At 42.3% G+C, this 17631-nt stretch overlaps 1 protein-coding gene across 4 annotated transcripts in view; it reads left to right on the top strand.

The window, feature by feature from the left end:
• The window catches only part of FLT1 (fms related receptor tyrosine kinase 1), a 284781-nt gene that overhangs the window by 25067 nt on the left and 242083 nt on the right, over positions 1-17631 (top strand). For all 4 annotated transcript variants that reach the window (XM_033949142.1, XM_033949140.1, XM_033949141.1 and 1 more), the window contains exons 2-3: positions 16653-16749; positions 17398-17615. In XM_033949142.1, the coding sequence (XP_033805033.1) occupies positions 16653-16749; positions 17398-17615 (315 nt within the window). The remainder of the gene's footprint in view (positions 1-16652; positions 16750-17397; positions 17616-17631) is intronic.

The raw sequence follows: 17631 nt of genomic DNA, 5'->3' as shown, positions 1-17631 counted from the left end.
GCCTAACAATGCCTACCTGAAAAGTGAGCATGGTTAGGAGCAGAGAATAGGCATGGTTGACTTAGGCGTCACTAGGCGTCGTAGTTAGGCACTGGTAAACACCTGACTGAATAGATATCATGGTGTCTTTTGTAACTTTTTCATTTGCAATCTTTTGTAAACCGCATTGAACTTACGGTTATGCGGTCTAGAAATCCGGTGTTATTTTATGTAAATTAGGCGCTACATTTATCAATACACTTCTCCCTCCATATTTACGGGGGATATGTTCAAAGATGACCCGTGAATACAAAAAAAAATGCGAATAACATTTTCCTATTCGAGAGATTGTGAGCCCAGAAAAATGCTGAAGTACCTGAATAAATTCATGTAAACCGTTCTGAGCTCTCTTGGGAGAACAGTATAGAAAATTGAATAAATAAATAAATAATGGGTTTTTGGTGTAGCCATCATGAATACCGTGAAATCATAAATAAAACTTATCATTGTTATTTGTGAATATGGAGACAAGACTTGGCCTGTTCCTGAAAGAGTCACAGCATGCTAACATTTTCTCTCTGCACGCTTTTCTCCGACGCTGCTGTTGGCTCGACCACGCTGAAAAGAGTACGCGCTGAACTTTCTCGGTACTCTAGGATAATGTCATTGGGGGGGGGGGGAGCTGAAGCCATCAAGACAAAAACTGTGACTAACCTGAAGTCACGAATGCCAAAATTGCAAATATGGAGGGAGAAGTGGACTGTCAGTTATGTGCACAACTGATAGTATTTAGGTGCAAGTATTTACAGTAATCTTTGACGTAGCATATATAGACACTGTTGTCTACAATGGCTTCAGCGACCATCTTTGCCATTGTAGAATACTTCTTAGTGCCTGATTTTTTGCACCCAACTTTCAGTATTCTTTCTAGAGTCCACCTTTAGGTGCAGTATCTCACAAACTTTGCCAAGCTGTGGCACACTAAACTTGATGGCCGTGGCTTGAAGCATCCAGAGGTGCGCGGATATCGACGCAATGACATCACGGGCATGTCCTCCAGATTGGGCCCTGAGCCGCCAGTGGGGGGGTGCTGGAACGAAAGATGCGCGGAAAGAAGGAGAGTCGCCGGCACTGGCTGACTGCCTACAGGATGTTCCTCTCGCCACAAGCGGCACGTCTTGTAGGCAGTCCGCCAATGCCGGCACCTCTCCTCCTCCCCGATGGCTCACGGCACACCTGGAATCTCGGGCAGCACACTAGTGTGCTACGGCACACAGTTTGCGATATACTGCCTTACCCCCTCTTTTACGAAACTGCCATAGCAGTTTTTAGCACGGAGAGCCGCGCTGAATGACCCACGCTGCTCCCAACACTCATAGGAACTCATTCCGCGCAGCTCCCCGCGCTAGAAACTGCTATCGCAGTTTTGTAAAAGGAGGCATTAGTGTTTTTATAAAAAGGATTGCAGCTGGTTTACTGTCATTTACTTGAGGCATTCAACTCAAAAAATTTTCATGTCATGTTATTTGCCATGTTGTTTTGGGGATTTTTCATTTTGTTCAAATTTTTTTCTTTTATGGGAGGCTTTTCTTAGTTTTAAGCATGTGCTAATCAGCTGGATACATGGGAATTTCATGATTGAAATTTTAAGCATCGTAAATAAATTTAAGCAATAATTTTCTTCTTCTAATTTAGATATAGGATTTTTTTTCCTTATTTCTTTGTCTCATGACTCCTCGATCTCCTCATTTTAGTGGACTAGATTTATGGATTGTTATCTTTGTTATGTTTCTTTTCTAATTATTTGAGAATTGTCTTGACACTGTATTTCTGTGCAAGTACTTTACTTTTTTAATTTAATGGATGAGCTTGTAAAATTAAAATAAAGAAGTTTAATTATCTGTGTATTGTAAAACTGAAGCCTTTTTATAGATGTAGAGGGATTGTTTTCCCATTGCCCAATATGGACATTTCTTCCAGCTTTCCAATATTTAGCTATAGCCCATGAATGATTATCTTAATTTGAATCTACTCGCTGACAGCATGGGGTGAAATCTGCTTAGCACTTTTCAGTTTGGCTTCTTAGCACTTTCTTTGTTAATCTCTTTAACAAATATGTAAATGAAATGTTTAAGTTTATTGAAGGCTTTCTATACCTCCCATACTGACAAATAGAGCTGAGTAGTGTACAATCTAATTTCAAAGAAAGAAAGGAACTATGGCCTAGATTCACTAAGCCCACCGATCTTACCTGATCTGTGGGCGATCCGAGGCAGGCCGGTCGATTCACGCCCATCTTCATGCAAATGGGGGCGATCGGAGGCACGCTCCTCAACGACAACACGGATCGCTGGAGAGCGATCCCGATGCATGCGCAGACCATCTACTTTGCCTATAGATGGTCTGCGCATGCGTTTGCTGTCCATTTTTTAAAAAACTTTTTTTTATTTGCCCCTGACTCTCCTGCTTTCTGCTGCCCTTCCCTGCAGTGTGAGCCCGTGGTTTTAACCTGCGGGTTTAAAGCAGGTTAAAACCATGGGCTCACACTGCAGGGAAGGGAGGCAAGCAGGAGCAGAGAGCTTTTTGAGCAGGGAGTAGAGCTGTCGGCAGAGCAGGATCGTGGCAGAGAGTAGGGAGGAAGCAGAGAGCTAAATGGAGCAGGGCAGAGAGCAGGACTGGTGGAAGTTGGCTGGGATTTCAGGGCGGCATGGAGCAGGAGAGTCGGCAGGGACGTGTGCAACTGGTCTTCAGCAGTCGCTTGTTTTGGGATCGGCCAGCCCAGTCGGTGTTCCTCTTTTTTTTGTGTGTGAATCACTGCTTGCATTTGCATGCCGTTCCCCCTCATTTGCATGCACGGATCAGATTGAGTGTGGGAGGAAGATTAGTGAATCGGGTCGGGGTTGCAAAGTGATCGCAAAGTGGTCAAGACACGATCGGTGTCTTTAGTGAATCTAGCCCTATATTTATAAGATAGGATAGAGTACAACAGTGGCGTACCTAGGGTATGTGATTCCTAGGTAGGTGATTTTTAACACCTCTCCCAATATAAAAAATATTTTTAGTAAGATTATTTATTTATTTAGTTTTATATCCCATCCTCCCCAGAGAACTCAGAATAGGTTACAGTTTAACATACACCGTATTATAATATATCATTACATAGTGTTACAACCTCTCCAACCCCACACAGGCGCTGAGGTGTAAATAAAATAAACAAAACAGACTTTTCCTCTCTCTTTTAGATCCTAGCTCACACTCGCTGTCTTAGCTCTGGCAGGATACACATTTCAAATCTGACATACTGTAATCACAAAATAGAAAATAAAATTATTTTTTCTACCTTTTGTTGTCTGGTCATTTTAATATTAAAATCATGTTGGTCCCATGCTCTGGTTTCTTTTTAGTCTTCTGTTAATTTGCTTGCCAGGGTCTCCTGCCCATTTGACATTTTCTTCTTTCTCCGTGCTTACCATCCATCTTCCATCTCTGTTCCTTCCCTTCCACTGCCATATCCAACCAACACTTCTGTTTCTACCATCTTTCTATCTCTCTTTCTCTCTCCCTGCCTTGTACCCTGGATCAAACCTCTCTATTCCTCTCCATGCAATATCTCTCCCGTCATCCCTTCCATTATCATGTATAACATTTCTTTCTTTCTCCCCATGCACCATATCTCCCTGCCCTCCACCCTGTGTCCAACATTTCTCCCTCTCTCTTCTCCATTCATGTCTCCCGCCCCTCCACCATATGCAGAATTTCTCCCTCTCACCCCTTTCTACCTCTTTGTTGCACTCCCTTCCTCTCGTCCACCCTATGTCCAACAATTCTTCCTCTCTCATCTGTCCCCCTGTGCAGCAGCTTTCCATCCCTCCTTCCTATCCCCCTGAGTAGCAGTTTTCCATCCCTCTCTCTCATTCCCCTGTGCAACACCTCCAGACCCAACCAACCCCCTCTGTGAGATTTTTTTTACACCCTTCTCTGCCAGGACTTTTCTCTGCCACATCATCAGGGCCCTGGTGGGCCACAAGAAGCCTGTTCTGAGCTTTCTTGCATTGTCGGCATTCTCTCATTAACTTGCTGCTCTGCTGGCATTGGGCCTTCCTACTGCTTCCGCAAAGGCAGGACCCAGCAGAGAGGAAGGCCTGACACCGGCAGTGCAGTGAAGTTCCCAGACCATGATGCTGATGCACTGGAGTACATTCATAGAGAAGGAAAGAAAACAGACCTTGAGTATTCAACAATATAATATGAGGGGCCACTGAAAAGTTCTCAGACCAACCAAGACGAGGATGATGTGGAGCTTTGAAACTTACAAGTTATTCCACACTTTTCTTGACACTTTTCGTTTCAATGATATGAAATGAAACAAAACGTATTAAGAAAAGTGTGGAATAACTTGTAAGTTTCATGGTTCCACATTATTCCCTTCTTGGTTGGGCTGAGAACTTTTCAGCGGCCCCTCATATATATTACTCGTTGTTTAGCCTGTTACATTAACAGGTGCTAGCAGCCCTTCTCCCTTACTTTTACCTCCTCCCTGTCCAGCAGCACCCCCACCCATTCCCTGCTCCCCCTATATAGCAGTAGCCCTTCTCCTTTTATCTCCCTCTGTTCAGCATCACCCCATTTCCAGCTCCCCATATCCAGCAGTAGCTCTTCTCCTTTGCAGGAGCCCTTCTCCCTTCCTTTTACCTCCCCCCCCCCCCCCCCGTCTAGCAGCACCTCTTCCCTGCTTCCCCTATCCAGCAGTAGGCCTCCCTTCCTGTTACCTCCCCCCATGTCCAGAATCACCTCTTCCCTGCTCCTCCTGTACTGCAGCACCCCCTTACCTGCTCCCCCTGTCCAGTCCGGTGATCTCCAGCCATCAGGCTGGCTCCTGCAGGGAGTCTAGTTCCTGTCCGGTCCCTGCCAGGCGTGCGAGCCTGCTCCGCCCCCTCCTGACCTGCCGGGAGTATTTGAATTAGACCTAACGGTTCCTGTTGAGGGAAGCACTCCTCACCGGACTCAGCGGTGAACTCCAGCCATCGGGCCGACATCCACCTTGGTTTTTTTTTTTGTTGTTGTTGTTGAAAGACGCGGTGGTGGCTCCTCTCATGATCCCCACCTGCGTCGGAAGTCCGACGCAGGCGGGGATCGTGAGAGTAGCCACCGCCGCGTCTTTCAAAGAATCGTAAGCCGCGCATGCGCACTTCCTATGTGTCGCTACAGCTCACGGAAAACCGGCACACACTTAGGAAGTGCGCATGCGCGGCTTACCATTTTATTATATTAGATTCCAAGGAATACAGGGCCAGGGCCAGAGAGAGAGAGCGAGAAATTAATCTACTAGCTATGGCAACTAGGTGTCAAATGCTTGTTCATGGAGCTAGATTTTGATGGATGTTTTAAAGCCCTTTATGGAGAGAATACTATAGATCAGTGGTTCTCAACCCTGTCCTAGGGGACCCCCAGCCAGTTGGGTTTTCAAGATATCCCTAATGAATATGCATAAGACATATTTGCATGCCTGTCTCCTCCATTATATGCAAATCTCTCTCATGCATATTCATTAGGGATATCCTGAAAACCCAACTGGCTGGGGGTCCCCTAGGACAGGGTTGAGAACCACTGCTATAGATGGAGGAGTGGCTTATTGGTTAGAACTACTGCCTCAGCACCCTGAGGTTGTGAGTTTGATCCCAGCCTGCTCCCTGTGACTCTGGACATGTCACTTAACTCTCCATTGCTCCAGGTACCACAGTTAGATTGTCAACCTGCTGAGACCGATAGGGAAAATACCACTTTGGGTGAATCTCTTGATGAAAAAAAGACAGTTAATAATATTCAGTGATAATTTATGCAATGACTTACCAACTTCTCCTCTTTTCCCCTATTTGATGAAAATTTAATAATTCGGAGGGTTTATACTTTAAAATGTTTGTTAACATAAATGAAAATACCTCAGTCAATATTCATCCCTGTTGATCAGTGTGTGTGTGTGTGTGGGGGGGGGGGGGGGGTCCAAATGCAAGTCGCTGTGGGTTAATTTAGACCTAGATACTCAATACCAAGCAGTATCCTTCTACTGGCACAGAATATCTGGGTCATTAGCAACTGCCTCAAGATATTTGGATATTGCTGCTATTCAGTGCCAGTGTCCAGTCAGCTATTGATGAGGTCCAACATGCCAAGGAGGCCAGCTGCTCCATAACAAGCTGCCTGAGGTAACATAGTGGCAGCCACAAGGGTCATCATCACTGCTGGCTCTGCCCTTTCCTTGCAGTCTACTATGCTCTTTCCCAGCTGCAGTGCTGACCCATCTGATTGGGGGGAATCATGGGGATGGAGTTGGACCCAGGGCAAATGCATGGGGACGTTTGAGAATCAAATAAATGGATTGGTAAAGAGAGTCTTTTTAAGTTTGCGCCAATTATGGGCAATGTGTTCTGTTTTATTTTAGAGAGCTTTTACATGGTGGTAAAAGCTATCGTACTTTATATTGTGGTGTTCCACTGAATTAAAGAAAAAATAGTCTAGAATTGCTTCAAAATACGGCTGTGCATTTGATTTTTAGAGCAAAAAAAAAATATGGCCATGTTCTTCCTCTTCTGAATCAATTACATTGGTTGAAGATTGAGAAGAGAATACATTTTAAATTGGTTATACTTATATAAATTGTTTAAGGGAATGGGATCAGAAGGTTTAATGAAATATACAGCATATCTTTCCCAATAAATAGATCTACCTCCCATTATAAACAGTCATTGAGGTTTGGTTATTCTATAAGTTCATGTGGTCGTTTGAAATCTTCGATGAACAAATCTTTTGAGTTTATAGGAACAAAGCTTTGGAATGATCTTCCAACTGAAATAAGAAAAGTTTCTTCTTATTATAACTTTATAAAATTGCTAAAAACTCTATTTTTAATGATTGTTAAATGAATAATTATATATGGACACAATATTTTTCTAATTCTTGTTATCTGCATAGAATCTATTGTGAGAATAGTGTGGAATATAAATAAATAAGAATAGAATAGACATTACAGGAAAAGAGGTACTTTGCTAGTTACAAGCCCTCTTGCTGCTGCTACCAGAGCCTTGCTCCACTCTCAGACTGCCCCGGCTCTACCCGGATAGTTCCGTCGTGGTCTGTGGAGATATTCAGCAGTACGTTCTGGTTAAGTTCTGCTGACTTATCAGCCCTGGATCCGGTTAGCATGAACTAATCAGCTGAGATCTGTTAATTATCGACCCAATTATTTCAATCCAGATACCCTGTTGGAAGCTCCAGTTCAGCCATTAGGCCATATACCGTCATGTTCCTACCATGCTCTTGTATGTATTGTCTGCCGTACCATGCACTATCATGCATCGTGATGCTCTGTTATGTACTGCCTTACCACGCTTCGTATTGTCAGGCACTATAATGTACTGTCAAGCTCTATTAGTTATTGCAGTGTTATATCATAAGAACATAAGAATAGCCTTACTGGGTCAGAGCAATGGTTCATCAAGCCCAGTAGCCCGTTCTCACGGTGGCCAATCCAGGTCACTAGTACCTGGCCAAAACCCAAGGTGCAGCACTATTCCATGCTACCGATACAGGGCAAGCAGTGGCTCCCCCCCATGTCTTTCTCAATAACAGACTATGGACTTTTCCTCCAGGAACTTGTCCAAACCTTTTTAAAACCAGCTACGTTATCCGCTCTTACCACATCCTCTGACAATGCGTTCCAGAGCTTAACTATTCTCTGAGTAAAAAAAAAATTTCCTCCAATTGGTTTTAAAACTCATAACATCACCACCCCATGCTGTATGAGGTCTTGTCTTGTCATATCCTTTTTTAATTTTTCAGTGTTTAGACTTCAAGTTTCAAGTTTATTAGATGACTTGATAAATCGCTTAATCAAATATTCTAAGCGATGTACACTTTAAATTTAACAATTAGTAAATATAAAAAACAAAAACAAACAATACAGTACATACAATTATTAAATAATGGGTAAGAACTCATGATTATTAACATTGATAATCGGGAAAGAAGGGATGAACTACAATTCATAAAGTAAAGAAGAAACATTGATGGGAAACACAAAAGGAAATAATTAACACAGGTTTCATATAGAAAACATAATACTAAAACTAAAATTATAATATAAAAGCATCTTTAAAAAGGAAGGTTTTAAGTTCAGTTCTTATACAATCACTTATTCTATGGTCTTTTGGATTACTGTAATATTTTCTACTTTGCTTCCCATAAAAAGAATATTAATCGATTACAGCTCATTCAGAATACAGCAGTTCAATTGATTTTTAATTTGAAAAAATCTGATCATGTGACAAAGTATTATTGGACGCTACATTGGCTTCCAGTTGAAGCATGGATACTGTTTTTTTTAAAGGGCTGTTTCTGTTATAAAACACTGTATGGTCTTGTGCCAATTTATCTTGTAGATCATTTCCAATTTGCAGATAGAAAATCATCATTGCGTAAACTTACCATATTTGTTTCCCACATGTATCTATAAGGGATTTTTCCAGAGAATCTTGGCTTATCAAGTGGCTTCTTTGGACAAGAGTTTTAGTAAGTTGATATCAGGCTCCAGTTCTTAACAGGTTTTTAGAAAGATGTTGAAGACTTACTTAATTCCTTTGTAAACCGCTTAGAACTGAGAGTTGTTCCGGGATATAAATGGATTTTTATGTTATGTTATGTATTGTCCTATCATGTCATGACCTAAAATGTACTGTCATGCTCTACATGTCTATGCAGTGCTACCCGATTTCCGATTCGAATCGATTCATACAGTTTTGTAAAAGTGGGGATAGTTTGGCTTTTTTTCATAGCACATGAGAATTTGCTCTGCACTTTTTATCATGTTGATGTGAACAGCTCAAAGTGAGAGAATTCATCATGTGGGGTATCTACTGTGCTGTGCACGATAAAAGTGGGCCTTTGTCATAGTTTATTCAGTCCATTTTAAAATCAATAGGAGGAAATTTTTTTCACTCGGTGAATAGTTAAGCACTGGAACGCGTTGCCAGAGGTTGTGGTAAGAGCGGTTAACATAGCTGGTTTTAAGAAAGGTTTGGACATTTTCCTGGAGAAAAAGTCTGTTATTGAGACAGACATGGGGGATGCCACTACTTGCCTTGGCTTGGTAGCATGGAATGTTGCTATTTGGGTTTTTGCCAGGTACTAGTGACCTGGATCGGCCACCGTGAGGACGGGCTAGATAGACCATTGGTCTGATCCAGTAAGGCTGTTATAGGGGAAAACACCCTCCAGGGATTCAAGACAAAGTTAGACAAGTTCCTGCTGAACCATAATGTACGCAGGTAAGGCTAGACTCAGTTAGGGCATTGGTCTTTGACCTAAGGGCCGCCGCGGGAGCGGACTGCTGGGTACGATGGTCTGACCCAGCAGCGGCAATTCTTATGTTCTGATGCCTACGAATATATCTATGAATTAGCACAATGCACAGTTTAATTTGCGTGTGCAACAAAGTTGTAGTGCTGAATCAAGACATGCAATTAAAATGAATATGCAAAACACACATACACAAACCATATAAAAGTTGCAAAACCTTTGTGGAAAATGAAGACTAATCAAATTTTTCTTGTTGTAAACATCCCTAGTACATGATCCTTCTAATGACAGTACTGCAGGGTTCACATTTCCAGGAAAAGTACGTCAGTAGAATGGCATGATAAGAATTGTTCATTACTGATGCGATCACTGTTATGAGTACTTTCCAATCTTAAACGTTTAAATATTTTTTCAGATCAGGTCTTGGGTCCTTTAGGATAAGTGTCATAACAGTACTGTATTACTCAACTGCTCGGACAACTCACAGTGCCACCTGACCCAATCTCATTGTATCAAAAGCAGCCTGCACATCACGGTTTAAACATTGCGCTCATTCGCAGGAAACAAATGGGGGCTGCAGGCAGTGGATACCTGACTCAGTATCAGTAGCTTTAATTTATTCTGTTGTTTTCCGAAGAAAAGAAGTTACAGCGGGGTGCCCTTTGGGTCACTGTAAGGGCAGACTGTTGATGGCTGGTTGGTGACAAGGAAAATGATAAATTGATGTGGCCTCTTCAACTGTGACCCTTTAGAGATGTGGTGTCAAGTAAAATGCCTGGAGATGTGGACAAGAAGGCACGAACCCTTTGTAACTCTTGAAAGTAAGAATCTTTTATCCAGGTTTTCTAAGAGTTTCAAAGCAAAGCCTTGAACCCTTAGGTTGAGCCTGATGTGTCCGTGCTGGAAATTAATCACATCGCTGCCACGCTTCCATAGCCCTGCTGCTGTGGCCAGCAGTGCCACCCTTCCATTGGCCCTCCCCTTCCTCTGCTGCCGCTCTCTCGTAATTCTACTGCTTCTGCCACCGAAGTCCGGAACTTTTCTCTCTCCCTCTGCTTCCAGAGCCCTGTTTACTACTGTTCTTTTATCCCCGTGGGTCTGTAACCGCGCCTAGATTAGGCACTGCTAGGCATCTAATCATGGATGCCAAATAAAAATTTGCTTGTGGGTTGTTTTTTTTTTTTTTGGATTGACTTAATTGGCCTGGTAATTGACCATGCCATTAAAAACTGATTAAATTTTGTTTTTAAATTAGTTAATTAAGATTGCACTCAGAATACCATGTAGTGCCTAGTGATGCCTACATCGAGGTGCCTTCTGGTGCCTAACGACACTTACCTGAAAAGTAGGCATGGTTAGGAGAAGAGAATAGGTATGGTTGACTTAGTCATTACTAGGTGTCTGTGTTAGGTGCTGGTAAACCAAACAAAGTAGTCTTTCTGCGGACTTGGCGGCTTCGCTTAATCAGCATACAATACTTTGTTTTGCTTATCAGCATACCATCCTTTGTGGTTTATAGAACACCGGACCCCAGAAGAAGGTCACTTCTGACCGAAACATGGACCATGTCGGGTCTATACCACAACCCATCTACTGTGTATTTTTATATTGGATTTTTGAACTGCACCTTGTATATCAAGATCATTGGTTCCACAGTTGTCTCCTTTGTATCTGCCAGTTAGATGAGAAAAGCAGTCTCATGATAACATTTTGGTGCAGGAAAAGATGACTCAATTACTACTTGAGTTCTCTGTGAAAGCAGCTTGAACTTTTGGTGGGGTGCAGTGGCACTGAGTCAATAGCAGAGGATATCCTCAGCATTGGCTATGGTGAATCTGATGAGGAGAGAGAGTATGTCCATCGTACGGGCCGGCACAGGAGTCAACTTATCAAAATGATTGAGGGTAATAAACTCAACACAAGTGAATGCTCCCTGATTAAAGTAATGGAATGCGCAGTTCGCTCAATATTGGAGATGCTCTAGTATCTGCAGCGTTGGAACCTATACAGGCAGGTGAAGCTGTGATTCAGTGAGAAGACATTACAATTCATGTTGAAGGAAATTTACTTCCATGAATGTTGCTTCTCCTTGGGTTTTGGCTAGGTACTAGTGACCTGGATTGGCCACTATGAGAACGGGCTACTGGGCTTGATGGACCTTTGGTCTGACCCAGTAAGGCTATTCTTATGAACATATCCTGTCTTTGCAGGACCTGAATGTAGATCTGAAGAAGATTAAAGCTATACAGGATATTGTAGATGTAAAATCATTGCAGTGCTTCATTGAGTTTGTAACTTACCTGGCAAAGCTCAGGCCACATCTGGCTGAGATAAGTAAGCCCTTGAGAAGTTTTCTGAATAAAGACGCAGGTTGGCACTGGCTTCTAAAGTATGACCAAGCAGTGCTGGAAACAAAGCACTTGGTCTCATATGCTCCTGTAAGTACCATGACGTCACCAAACCCATTGTGATACAGAGTAACACTAGGAAAAATGGGCTTGGCTGCTGCTTAATGCAAGGAAATAAGCCAATGGCTTTTGCAGCCCCAGCTGGGCAAAATTATGCACAGATTGAAAAAGAATATCTGAGCATTGTGTTTGCCTGCCGGCACTTTCACAAATACCGTTATGGCCAAGACATAATTACAGCAGAAACGGACTGCAAGCCACTGATAGCAATCTTCAAAAAGCCTTTATTGTATGAATCTAAGTGACATCAGAGTATGTTTTCGGATATTGCAGCATCATAAATTCAATATTATTTATAAGCAGAGGCACTGCAGACAATTTTCAGTAGCTCAGTGCTAATGCTGAACACCTCAGGGTTTGTTGGGTCCAACAAGAAGAAAGTGACTTTGCAAAAGTCAGCTGGGCAGATTACATGAATGTCACAGACTGGAATCTGCATTGGTTCATACAGAACACTGCAAGAGATGAGACTTGAAGTCTATAGTGTTGGCTGGATAGCTAGACTCAAAAGATGAAACACCAATACAAATCAGGGAATACTGATCATTGAGGGATGAAACAAGCATACTTACTGGTACTCTATACAAAGGATTCAGAGTTGTTATACCCAAATCAATATGATCAGAGATGCTAACATATACATTCAAGCCACATTAGTAGTGAAACGTGTTACCAGCTAGCCCATGATACCTTTTCCTGGTCTAACATGCAAGGTGAGATCAAAGACTTTTTGAGCATTTGTTCTACCTTCAATGAAGATGAGCAATGCAAGGAACAATGATGTTGTATGGCATACTAGTGGGGTCTTGGCAGATAGACAGTGTGGACATATTTAACTGCAGAGAAAAAATTCCTGTTGATAGTGGGTCATTATTCAGACTTCTGGGAAACTCCTAGTGGTCAGTACAGTGGACACTGAACAATAGGACCCAGGTTCAATTCCCACTTTAACTGTTTCATTTCATTACAAGTATGTGAGCCCTCCTGAAATACAGAAATACCTCCTGTACTTAAATATATAAGTGACCTGCAAGCCTGAGGGCTATTGTAGTAGTGGACCTCTAGGTACAATAGGTTTCCTCTGTTCTTGGAGGACTCACCAGGCTATATGAAGGGGTTTAGGTGGGATTTGTTCCTTTAAGTGAAATTCCTTTCACTAAACACTAGGTTGCTTGTCTGGCCAGTTCACTAGGAATGCTGCCAGATCATCCCTATGGCTTATTTTTTAAGTTTTTTCTTTGGGACTTTTTTTTTTTTAATGGTACCTACAGATGGGCGTGTTCAATCTGCAAACATGAAGCTCAAAGTCATAATCAAACCAGGAATTTAGATGTTTTTTCTGGTTCTTTTATGGCTGTGAGTTAGATTGTTTTTTTGAGATGTTTTCAGCAAAACATTCCAATTCAGACTTAGATGTCATATCAAAAATGTTCTTCCGTATATCCAAAGGAGGGATATGTGTGTGTGTGTGTGTGTATGTATTTCTCTGTAATGAAAGTATTACTGTCCTATAGAAATGATAGTTTTTTTCTAGCTTTTATATTAAATTTTTATTGTAAACCGATGTGATCGTTCAGTTACATTTTATCAGTATTGTAGATTATAATAAATATAACCATACTAGATATTTTTATTGCAGTTGCAATCAAATTGGTCCTATTGCAGTGGAAAGATCTTTTGAGCATGAGTGTAAAGACCTAGTAGAATCAAATTTTCCTATTGCAGAGACAGGGAGTGATAGCAACAGAGAAAAGAGGTAGTTTGTTTACATTTAATCAGCTCAGGGCTCCAATAGTTGAGTACAGTAGTTGGCATTGGCAATAGAATGACTTTTTCCCTTTTTTGACCTGCTCCAGGATGGAGGAACATGCCTGAAAGTCTGCCTATGGTGTTCGTCTGATACCCTTGTGCTTTTGGGGTCCTTGTCTTCTTGATGTCTTCTCCCTTATTCTTCTCCATGCCTTCCCTCCTCTGACTGTACTGTTATACAATCTTTCCCTCTTTGTTCAATGGGCCTAATATTGACTCTGTGGTCTCCATCGTACACATTTGTGGTCCATGTACTTGGCATCTTCTCCTTCCCAACTACTGCCTCCTCAACTTTGCCTCTACCTGTACTGTAGTAGCTCTCCTTTCTCAGTGACAGACATCCATCCATCTCTCCTCCCTTCTACACTTGCACATATGTACACATTCTTCTCCCATTCCATACTCCACTCCCTCACCAACCACATCCCCTCACTTCTGCTCTTTCATTACTATGACTCATGCAGATTGATGAACAGAATGGTGCACTCATTCATTCATTTACCCTTTCACTGATGTGAACTATGGACAAACACATATGTATTCATTCACAAAAGGCATGCAAGATATAACACAAGCCATGCAGTTATCTATTTTTTTTTTGTATCCTGGAATTATTAGCTACCTTTAGAACTCCTCTCTTGGATCCTGTTGGTCTTCCATTTCTCCCCTCAGCACTGACAATTGATGCTTGAAGCAGATTTGAAGTAAGAAGGCAGAGCTACGAAGGAAAGAGAAATCAACATGCTCAGTTTAGCACCTATCTGTGCCTAAATAATTGGATAGCAATCAATATTTAGCTTTAACAAGTGCTAATTGGCACCAATTAATGGCAGATCTGTGATCTGCTCCTATTCTGTAAGCTCCATGTCCAATTCATCTGGTATGCAACTCCAAAGGGGGTGTGGCCAAAGGGAAGGCGTGGACATGACAAGGGCATTTCCAGGATTTAGACGGGAGTTCTAGAAAATACATAAATGATTAGAAAACTGACATACGTATGTACATAGGTGTACAGACTGGTGGAAAATGCTCATTACCTTAACCCCTCATGATCCCGCAGACTCGATGTGTTCATAACACTCCAAAACCCTGAAGAAATGATCAGCAGATCATGAAACGCTGGCCACCGTCGGCTCATTGACTCAAAAGAGAAAGTAGCAGTCACGGCAATTAAAGATAAGTTTTTTCAAGCATGACCTAGGGGGTTTTTCGCCAGTGATAGAAAGCAGAAAGGGAGCTAATGAACAATTTAAGCTCCCCTTTCTAGTCTCAAAGCAATGCCAGCTTTGTAGCATCTGAGGCATTTTCCCCATATTGAGTTTTACTGGCTTGAAGTTAGCTTGTAGTTATATGCTCATGAGGGGTTAAGGTATTGAGCATTTTCCACCAGTGTGTATTTAAACTGGAAATCTTGTTTTGTATGATTGTGAATTGAGTTTCCAGGTCCTCCATTTTTTGTTTTGTTGTACATAGGTGTATACATACTGTACTGTAAATGTGTAGATGCTGGATACATTCTTATGAGCCATTCTGTAACTATATGCATATTTTCAATAGAAACATAGAAACATGACAGCAGATAAAGGCCAAATGGCCCATCTAGTCTGCCCATTAGTGCTGCCCGATTCACGATTTGAATCGGTTCACTGATTCAGTTTGGGTGAATCAATTCAAATCGATTAAAAAAAAACCAACCAAATCGGCCTCCCAATTCGGTAAATGACCCTCCCCCCTTGCCCCCTAAAGCAAGAGCGGCAGCGCTGCCTCTTGCTGGCTGACCACTGCTGCACCTGCTTTAGAGGGTGAGGGGGGAGAGTCAATCGGGATGTGCTGGTGTCTGGCTTCCCCTCTGGCCTCCCACTGGTTTCTGGCTTCCCCTCTGGCCTCCCGTGCACCATTTGCCTAATATCAGCAGCCTGCAGAGAAGATCGCGGTCTTCTGCCATAGGTCTTCAGAGCTGTTTCCTCTGCCGTGATCCTGCCTCTGACATCAGGGTGAAGAGGCTATAAAATAAACCCACCAGGATGCCCAATTGGGCAGGAAAATCGAATTGAATCGAATCGAAAAATTGATTCAATGGGCTGAATCAAATCGAATTAAAATTTTTTTTTCCTGAATCGGGCAGCACTACTGCCCATCCACAGTAACCATTATCTCTTCCTCTCTCTAAGAGATCCCATGTGCCTATCCCAGGCCCCCTTGAATTCAGATACAGTCTCTATTTCCACCACTTCTGCCCCATCTATTTCCTACGATTATTCCAGAGCCTATCACCTCTTAACTTCATCCTATGCCCTCTCATTGAAGAGTTTCCTATCAATAGCGCATAGAAGCCGGATACATCCTTAAGTACCATTCTATAACTACTAGCCTATCTTCAACAGTGTGTAGTTTGCAAGTTGTATACACATTGGTGGGGGAAAAAAATGGGACTCCTAAAAATCAAATCCAGAAAATAGCCTTTATAAATAATCAGCTGCATAGGGAAGTCATTGAAACGATCTGCAGAAGATTGCTCCCTCTGGGCTGCTGCCCCCACCCCTCCCACCCCCAGTAGAGGCCTGGCTCTCTGGGCCACCTGACCATCTGTAGGCCCTCCTAGGCTTAAGACAGCATAAGCAGAACAATTGGAGATTGCTCTTGTTTACGTTAGTTTGAATCTCAAAATGTCTACCGGAACCTCCCACCGCAGTCTTGACAGCCATTTTGACTGAGCACCAGTACTGGATAGGGATGAGTGAGCTTAATTCCTGCTCCTAAAGAGGCCACTAGACCATCATGCCACCATGGAGGGCCTACAGGTGGTTGGCAGAGGAGGGAACCAGGCAGAGTAATCACAGATATGTGTGTGTGTGGGGGGGGGGGGGGAGAGTTTTGGTTTCAGGTGAAAATACACTGGCATTTTCGGCTAAAATGCAAACCCAGATTTCGAACTGGTTAGGGTTCCAAATGTGAAACTGGAACTGAACTTTGATTAACCTCTTTTGAGTAAATAGTATTGCTGCTGGAAGGATTTTCATTTCAATTGTTCTTCTCTCTTTCTAGGTTCTAGTTATGCATCTAAATTGAAAGCCCCTGAACTGAATGTGAAAGGGAAACAGCACATCATTCAAGCCCATCAGCCATTGCATCTCGCATGCAGGTATTCAGATACAGAATCATAGCTGTTGTGACCAGAAACAGGCTTATCTAACTATCTATTGTAGCATGACGTGAACTTGAGCCTTTGTTTCATGGGATAAACATAGAGGATCTCTAATTAGAAAATGAAAAATGTAAATTAAAGAGCTAAGGCCGGTACTGGACAGACTTGCACGGTCTGTGTCCCAAATGTGGTGCTTTGGTGTAGGATGGGCTGGGGAGGGCATCAATGGGAACTCCACTAACTTGGAACATGAGGATGTTACCGGCCAGACTTTATAGTAGATATCATGCAAACAGGATGGTTGGATAGGCTGGAGTGAGCTTGGATGGCAACTTCAGCATTTGGAACCTAGGACAATACCAGGTGGACTTTAAATTATGGCCCAGCAAAAATATCAAGGAAGAGACAAGTTAATCTAATCATGTATTTTTAATGGGTATAGCTAATGGGCAGACTGGATGGACCAGATCCTTTATCTGCCGTCATTTACTATGTTATTATGTTACATTGTTCAGTTCATCAGATTTTTGTGGAGAGCTAAGATTAAATGGATCCAGAAATAGCCTATTGAGTAAAGCTTGGTAAAAAAAAGTGGCAGAGCTGGGTTCATGCCTGATTGTCTTAATGTCTTATCTACTTTTGCAGAGGGGAAGCTCTCCATTCATGGTCTTTGCCTGAAACTGTGAACAACAAAGTGACAGTGAAGAAATATGCCTGTGGAAGGAATGGGAAACAATTTTGTAGCAGCCTGACCTTGCCCAGAGCTCAGGCAAGTGACACCGGATATTATAGCTGCAAATATGCATCCACAACTGTTGCAAAAAAGAAAAAAAGTGAAACAAAAATCTACATCTATATTTATGGTAAGATTTATGGATT

Source organism: Geotrypetes seraphini, chromosome 6, assembly GCF_902459505.1.
Source record: "Geotrypetes seraphini chromosome 6, aGeoSer1.1, whole genome shotgun sequence".
Taxonomy (NCBI): domain Eukaryota; kingdom Metazoa; phylum Chordata; class Amphibia; order Gymnophiona; family Dermophiidae; genus Geotrypetes; species Geotrypetes seraphini.
The sequence above is the reverse complement of the archived record's forward strand: the minus strand, read 5'-3'. Positions and strand labels throughout refer to the sequence as shown.